The sequence below is a fragment of the Ipomoea nil genome, unplaced genomic scaffold, assembly GCF_001879475.1.
Source record: "Ipomoea nil cultivar Tokyo-kokei standard unplaced genomic scaffold, Asagao_1.1 scaffold0761, whole genome shotgun sequence".
Taxonomy (NCBI): domain Eukaryota; kingdom Viridiplantae; phylum Streptophyta; class Magnoliopsida; order Solanales; family Convolvulaceae; genus Ipomoea; species Ipomoea nil.
Window position 1 is genome coordinate 39360 of NW_017617189.1, and position 9174 is coordinate 48533.

General features: G+C 29.0%; 1 protein-coding gene across 1 annotated transcript; it reads right to left on the reverse strand.

Annotated features, from left to right (window-relative positions):
* Positions 1-1848: 1848 nt before the first annotated feature.
* LOC109176824 (transcription repressor OFP13-like) lies at positions 1849-3137 on the reverse strand. The gene has a single exon (XM_019326225.1). It carries the CDS (start codon positions 2982-2984, stop codon positions 2190-2192), a length of 795 nt encoding a protein of 264 aa, XP_019181770.1. The 5' UTR covers positions 2985-3137; the 3' UTR covers positions 1849-2189.
* Positions 3138-9174: the final 6037 nt, after the last annotated feature.

Sequence of the window (9174 nt, forward strand, 5' to 3'; positions counted from 1 at the left end):
CTGATTTTTTTTATTTAATCATAAATTTTTTCAATCAATCAATTAAAATAATACCGTAATTAACTTTTTTTTATTATTTTATAATGAGTTAATACCCAAAATCGTCATCGACTATAGTGATTTTTCTCAATTTCGTCCTAAACGACTTTAGTGACCTAATATCGTCCTAAACTTTTGTGTTTCGCTCAATTTAGTCTCAGAATTTTGTGTTTTTGCTCAATTTAGTTCCTCATTTGTTATTCTGTCCATTTGGTGTTAAATAAATAGACAATTCAGTAATTTTAATATTGGCATCTCTTTACTCATAGACATGTGAACTGCGAAATCCTTTTTTTTTTACGAATTACTTCCAGAATTACTCCTAAAACTGCGAATATAAAATTTAATTTGCAGGTCCGGGAGTAATTCTGGGTGTAATTCGTACAAGAAAGAGGAATTTCGCACTTCATTGAAAGTAAAGAAAGATCAATATTGACATTACTGAATTGTCCCTTTATTTAACACCAATTTGACGGAATAACAAATGGAGGACTAAATTGAGCGAACTACAAAAGTCTAAGACGATATTAGGTCACCAAAGTCGTTTAGGACGAAATTGAGAAAAATCACTATAATTGAGGACGATTTTAGGTATTAACTCATTTTATAATCGAGAAAATCCCCACAATACCATTGCCTCTTGACTCTTTATTTGTGATGTGACGAGGCCCCAAGGCATCAAAGCGAAGGATATCCTCCAAGGAGGTTGATTCAAATTAAAATCACTGCACCCCAATTCCTCGATTGACCCCTTTGTTAAGTAGAAATCAATACCATCTTAAAAAGTTCTCGATTAGTCATTAACATCACACATCCAAAATAACCCAAAACTTTTAATTAAGTGGAAAGAGACCGATTCTATCTAATTCGGTTTACCGCCCCCACTGATGGACATTGATTTTTTTTTTTCTTTTGAGTACTGCTGACTAAACTTATATCGGCTTCACTGAAGCTTAATTAAACACATAATCTCCCATATGAAAAAACTACATCATACCACTTAACCACAAAGTCATTTGGCGTTGATGGAATGATGGGTACCTATTTCTAGTTCTTTAGATATAAAAGCTTTTATCTAATTTTTGTAATCCATTTTAATCATTAGACAAAAACTAAAGTAAGTATACATTGATTATTGAGTAAATACTCAAAATGGTCCCTCAACTATAGCTAAATTCACAAATTGGTTCTCAATTTTTAATTTCGACCAATTAAGTCCTTAACTTTGTAATTTTAACACAATTTGGTCCTCTGTCTATTTGACCGTTTGTTGACTGTGATTTTTGAGGATATATATATAATTCCATGGTCCATCGTCGAATTTTTAAGGTTCTGGTTGTATTTCTAGACCGCAATGTTACATTTGAATCCACTTCCGAAAGCAATCTACCAAATCCGGTTGCATTTCTTCATCCTCCCTTTGGATTCAATGTAGTTGAGTTCGTACCAGAGCGAAGAAGACGACGTGTTTCCGAACCAGTGCAACGTCATCCTGGAGGCCTCCACGTGCTTCGACGAGAGCGGAAGGTTCTTTTGGAGATCGTCGATCACGGTCAACAAACAGTCAAATAGATGGAGGACCAAATCGTGTCAAAATTACAAAGTTAAGAACTTAATTGGTTGAAATTGAAAGTCGATAATTAATTTGTGAATTTAGCTATAGTCGATGGACCATTTTGGGTATTTAGTCTTGATTATTGATAGTCAAAAATTTTAAAAAACTATAGTAATAGAATGATTATAGGCAGAGAGGAGAATATTTTAGTAATTTACTTTTTAAACATATTTTAACATAAATTACTAAAATAAGTCGAGATGAAATTGGTCTGCTTCTCCTTGTGCTGACCCCAAAAACATAGTAACAAAAAAAATGTCCGACTTTAGGATACAAATTTTAACCACGAGTTGCGATTTTGAATTCTAATTTTCTTGATTTGAGCTGGTCAACTATGAATAATTAGACTGATTTACTTCATTGTGATTCTTTTATCAACTAGAATCACAAGACAAGATTCGACCATTTCACACTCTTAAATAGTGACCAGTAAAAAAAAAAAAAAAAGAATGGGACATTTATCCTCCTCATTCACCTTAGTAATAGTACCTAAGAGGAATATACAAAAAGACTAGAATACATTATTGATCTGATCCTATCCTTGTTCATGAATCTCCTTGAGATCTAAGGATGAGAGAGGAGAAGTGGGTGGAGATGAGAGAGTAGAGAGTGCAGATGAATATGAAGTGCTGACATGGTTGGATGGATAATGATGGCAGGTTTTGGGGGATGAAGAAGATGAAGAAGAAGATGAGGTTAGATGAATGAGCAAATCCACAAAAGCCCCAAGGATGAAGCCATGGTTGACCTTGGCGTTCATCTTCAAGTACCAGCCCAGAAGCTCCTGCAACGATTCCCAATCTCTCATCCCCTGGCTCTCCACCATTTCCTCCATGGATTTCTTGAAATCCGCGTACGGGTCGGCGGATTCCATGGTCATCACCACGCTCGCCGCAAACGGCGCTTCTTCCCCCAGATTTTCTTGATTTTCCGGCGGGGTTGCCGCCGCCGCCGTGGCGGCGGCGGCGGCGGCGATGGAGGAGCTGGTGTTGTTCTCGGCGCGGTCGAAGAACAGGCGGTCGGACCTGACCCCGGTGACGATGATCCGCTCGTCGTCGGACTCCGTCGAGAAGCTGGCGGATTCGGAGGTGTTGGTGAACCAGGAGTCCGGGGTCTCGACGCCGCCGTCGTCGACGGAGGAGGGGTCCAGGTAGACGGAATTGACGGTCTTGAACATCACGGCTCCGGCTCCGGCTCCGGCGTCTGCTCGGAAAGACAGAGTCTTGGTAGCATGGCCGCAAGATGGCCATTGCCAAGCTGCATTCATCATGTGCAGCTGATCTACTGCTTTGTTCTTGAAAATGGAAGGGAGCTTCATCTTCTTGGTCATCGGAAACAATGGAGAATTTTGCTCCAATCGTCTTAAAGGCGTGTTTGGTCGTGAGATAGCATTAATGGTGATCAGAAGGAATGGCAGGTGAGCGTGGGATGTATATAAAGCGGAGGCGGTGAGGACTCAGGAGAAGAAATGTAGTATAATAAATGTTATTAATTATCCAATTTTGTTTTTTAAAAAAAAATTAACCATTTTTTTTATTATAATACTGTAATTATTAAATAATTTTTTTAAATAATACTCTAATTATTGTAATATAGCCAGTAGCATTAAAAAAAAAACAAAAAACAAAAAAAAAATTGAATGTTAGTGACTCTATTACATTGTAGTATCTGTTCAAACTTTAAATACACTTTTTCAACCTAATGAAACAGAGAGTCACTACTGGAAATTCTGAAATTTCCGACCACCTGAAAATGATCTTAAATTAAGTTGATACCAAAAAGTCCAAAAAGTGGTTGGAAATAGCAACAAAGGTTTTTCCGGATACCAAAAGTGGTCGGAACAAGACTTTCAACTTGATTTATGATCACTTTCAGGTGGTCGGAAATTTCTAGTGAGTCAACAATGCCTCCACTGAAACTCGATCTCATGACCTCCCACATGAGAGATGTCACTATAGTGTTAAAATACATAAATAAACCAATAGTTTAATATTCCTTCCAATAGTTTAATATTTCTTCTGTCCCATGTTGTTTGTCCGGCTGGATGAAATAATTTTTAATTCGATTTTTCATAATATTAAGTTTAGACGTTTAGTATTAGTATATAAAATGTACGGAGTATATATTTAGAAATTACATTAAGGGGTGTTTGGTTCACATAATGTTAGATTATCTTTTTAGATTTCTGGAAATGTTAGATTACTAGGAATATTAGATTCTGCGTTTGGTTAAAAACTAAGGTATGTAAGACATTGGTAATAAGACAAATTGATTAAAATGCCAAAAGCCCAAAATTAACAATAAGATAAGGGAACGTGAGATTATATAAGAAATTGGAGGGTATCTCACATTCCCTTTCAATAGTTAAAAACATAATGTGGAGGTTATGTGACATTTCCTGAAAAATTACATAACATGAACCAAACATGAAAATCTTATATTTCTAAGCAAATATAACTTTAGTTATCTTATATAACTTGAACCAAACGTCCCTAAAAGTACTATTAAACACAAAAAATTTAATTTAAAAATAATTAAAAATTACTAACGAAAATAAACAAAACAAAAATAGTTGATTTGACCAATGAATACTTGAATAGTAAATGAACAAAGGGGAGTATTTAAGTTTTATGAATTCGATTAAGTTTTATACTTACATTCTGATATTTTCAATTTAATTTTCAAAATAAAAATTAAATGTTAAAAATATTTATTAAACTTTAATTATTCTAATAATCCAAATTTAAAATTTTAATACAAAATTTCAAAATGTTATTAAAAGTTAAATTATATTCAACTATCGACGGTGTGGTTAGAATTTTTAGAATTTTTTTTATTTATTTAATATGATTTTATATAATTGATTAGTATCGTCAACTCATGATATAATGGTCAATAAATATAGTGCAATAATACAAAATTCCCAAAGTAAATATAGATGAAGAACATTTATAGAATTATCAAACAAAAAATGATTATATATATATATATATATATATATATATATATATATATATATAATTAAGTACTTACCATTATACTACTATGTTTTGAAGTCACCAAAACGACAAGGTGCTAAGGTAAGAAAATTGTTGATGCAATTTTAATTTTTTATCATATGTTATAATCAATGTGACGTTTCAAATAAATCACGATAATATTAGGCGTGATTCATACAAAAACAAGCAAAAAATGGTAGAAAAGAAAATACTATGCATATAAAAAAAAATAAATAAAAAAAATGATGGGTAATGGGTAAGACAAGTCATGTGTGGTGTGTGTACTTAATAGTGAATTTTGGAGGATTTATTACTTTGTTATTTAATGCACCTCCACAACAATATATTAGTGTTGTCAACTCAAATTTAATAATAATAATAATAGTGTTTGATTTCTTTGATTTATCAAATCCTAGGAGTCTAAGGTGTAGGTGGGTTTAGTTCAGCCAACAAAATTCAGCCCCTTCTATATTGTTTTATGTCAATATTTCACAGCCAAACACATGGGAATCACAACCCACCACAATGCAACATTTCTTTTACATTAATGAAATTTATTATTTTATTTCCATAAAAAAAAAATTACATTCATTTTATGGCATACCTAGTGCAATTGACACTTTAAAACTTTTATATTATATTTTTGATTGACGAGTGAAACGCGCATTCATTAACCGACGTTCCTGTACTGTGTAATATAAAATAAGATGACGATGTACTACAGACTTGATCAAGAATCAAGTACAAAAATCATGTTTCACTCAATTACCTCTTTTGCGACAAAATTTTGATGAATGATACTTTATAATTGAATTAAATAAATTATTACTCAGTATACTAATGTTATATATGACACTTTTCATCCTTTTGTTGGTGACATTACCCGATGGTGTACAATGTGTAAGAGCTAAATTAACTTAAGTTCATAACTAATCAGTTAGGAGTCGAACTTGAAACATTATGTTTACTAAGTCAAAAACTCGACAAATTTGTTTTAGGTTGCTCCCAAATAATTTTCGTCCTTTAATTATAGACGTTATCACTTTTTGTTTCCTTAATTATTTGTAAAATGAATTTTTTTTGGGGTTCATTAGTTTGATTAGCGATGATAATTGAGGAACAAAAAAAAAACATTCATAGATAATAATTGAGGGGTAAAAAGTGATGATAATATAATTGAGAGAAAAAATATATTATTTCCTATAGTTCCGCAATGAAAATGTCATTTTCCCTTTGTTTTATTTTTATATCTCATTTTATTCGTTAGATTTATAAATTTAAAGTTCAAACAAATTTATCTTTGAACAGTTATTTTTAAAATTTTATTAAAATAATTTTTAAAATAAATAACATTTTTATAAAATGATATTATTATATTTAATTAAAAATATTTATTATCGAATACAATATTTTTAAAAATGTATTTATTTCTCTTTTACCACTCAACTATAATAGACATTTAGTACTTTAGTTCTTGATTTTATTTTATTTTTTCGCTTTTAGCCATGCATCAATTTTTTTTAATCTACTTTTAATCCAAAATGTTTCAGATACACACTAATTAAGATGAAGTTTTGTGAACATTTTATATATTAAGAATATGTAAGATATTTTAAACTAAAAGTGAAATAAAATAAAACTAAATATTAGATACTAAATATATAATTAAATGATTAAGAATGAAATAAACTCATTTAAAAATGTTAAAATAACAAGTGAATATTAAATAAAATAAAATAATTATTACTCCCTTCATCCTATTTTATGTGTCTAGTTCGATTAACGATGTTTGACTGAAGTTATTTTTAATTCAATTTTTAATATTATTAAATTTAATATTAATATTCAAAATTTTTATATGAGTAAATAACCAAAATCGTCACTCGACTATGTCATAATTCACAAATCGATTCTCGATTATCAATTTTACTCAATCAAGTCATCAACTATTCAATTCTTACTCGATCCTCTGTCAATTTTCCCAATTAAATACAATGGTATTTTTGCCAAATCAAATTGACGGAAGGCCAAATTGAGTAAAATTGAATAGTTGAGACACAATTTTGGTTATTTACTCAAATGATATTTTACTTAATTTTATTGTTTTCTGATTTTATTTTTTTATTATTTTTTTTTTTTATTTTTGTAGTCAAACAAGCTTAAAATGCAAAATATTTGTGGAAATATTATGAATAGAAGATGTTAACATTTGAAGAAGGAAAAATGTGAAAGTTTGTATTTTATTTTTAATCGAATATAGTGAAACAACAAAAACAAAAACAAAAAAAAACAACAAAAACAAAAACAAAAACAACAACAAAAACAAAAACAACAAAAGAAGAAGAAGAAGAAGAAGAAGAAGAAGAAGAAGAAGATGTAGTGTTGATAATAATGCTTTTGAAAAAAGTATGTTAAAATGGAATTATTTTTAATTGTTAAAGTGTCATTTAATAAGATATTTTTTCATTTAACAATGAAAAAATAATTAAATGTTAAACAATATTACCAACTAAATCTATAAATTGAATTTTTTTCCCGACTATACTACCAAAATTCCTTTTAAAATAAACTTTTTTTAAATAACTCTACACATATTACACATATTACAAAAGTAAACTATTTTTTAATACATTTTATCTTTATCAATACTATTGAAATATAATGCCATGATAATTATAATTTTGTTAATCCGTTACAATAAGTCTAAATTGAATTACGTATTTATTTATAATACTTTTATCATTTTTTTCATCAAATGTTTACCCCCTTTAAACTAAATTTTCACCACTACTTTATTTTTATTTCCACTTTATTCGGTTTGAAAACAAAAATATTAACCTACTTTTTTCAAAATAAATAAATAAATAAAATCTCAACACTACATCTTTTTTTTTTTTTAAACATTATTTGGTTGAAAACAAAATACAAACTTCAACATTTCCCTTCATCAAATGTTAACTTCTTCTATTTACTACGGTATAATATTTCTACCATTTTAAGTTTGTTTGACTACCAAAAAGAAAACTTAATTTCAAAAAAAAAAAAAAACAATAAAATTAAGTAAAATACCAGTTGAGTAAATAACCAACGTCATACATCAACTATTCTGATTTTACTCAATTTGATCCTCTTCCATTTAATCTGTCAAAAATGCCGTTATATTCAACGTAGTCAACTGATGGAAGACCAAATTGAGTAATAATTAAATAGTTGAAGACTTAATTGGATAAAATTAGTAGTCAATCGTCTTGTTTGGTAAATGACAATTAGCTGATTAGGTCAATTAGAGGGTATAAATAGTTGATAATATTAGCGAATTGTAGGAATGTGTTTGTTAAATTAGCTGTTAGCTGTTTGATACAATTTATTTTTTTAAAAAGCTAATTGAAAAAGTTGCTTTGAGCTGCTTTTTAAATTTTAACATTTTTAAGTTGATTTTTTTAAAAAATTAAGCATTCAAAAAAAAAAAGTTGATTTTTTAACTAAATTAAATAATTAATATTGATTAAATAAATCAAAATTAACTGATAGACTAATATTTTACTTTACTAAATTGGGCCAATAACTCATTTATGAATTATGTCATAGTCCATCGATGATAAAAAATGTCTTATCATTTCAAATATGTGGGAAGTGTGCATTGGTTTTGGTGCATGTCAGGGGATATTAATGTTGGATCAATGTTCTGACCAAATCCTTGCTACTCTATTAAACGAAACCTAATTACCTTTGTACTATGTCTATATGTGGTATACCTCTATTCTATCTTGGATCAATTTTTAGGAATCAGTGTTTTTACATTTTGAAGTTTTTTTTTTTTTTTTTTTTTTTTTTTTTTTAAACCTACATTTTGAAGTTAAAAATCATATGAAAACCTTATAGAAAATTATTTGTAAATATACACTTATACTTAAAAAAATTTAAAAAATTAATTTCTCTATTTTATTGTATGTCTCTAGTTCGATTACTGATGCTTGACTGAAGTTATTTTTTATTCAAATTTTCATAGTGTTAAGTTTAGTATTTGTATAAAAAGTTTATATTTTCAGAAATTAAATTAAAAGTATTATCAAACAAAAAAAAATCAAATTTTAAAATAATTTTTTTTTAAATACTAAAGAAGTTGATGATTTGACCAATAAATATTAAACCAGATAATAAGTAAAATATGATAGAGAGAGTATTAGAATGGTTATTAATAGTACGAATACAATATGGTAGTGTTTTTATTTTATTATTATTTTTTTATTTTTGGGAAGAGGAAGGGCGAAACCCCATCAAACAAAACAACAAAATCAATCACCACAGACACTAGGTACCCTGATCATGTCTTTCTGGATGCGTGCCGCAAGGTCCGCATTCGAACAGGAAGACAGCAAGGTCAAATTTAGATCCAAAACGCACAATACGATAGTATTGAAAACCATTTCAATTTTACACAAATAATATCATGTTTCTAAATATATGATATTAAAAAAAAATAGTCAATAGTGGATATATACTTACTTTTTTTCACATATA

Bases quoted from the DNA above. Each gene is read 5' to 3' on its own strand.
- LOC109176824 (XM_019326225.1), bottom strand. From the start codon at position 2,984: ATGACCAAGAAGATGAAGCTCCCTTCCATTTTCAAGAACAAAGCAGTA.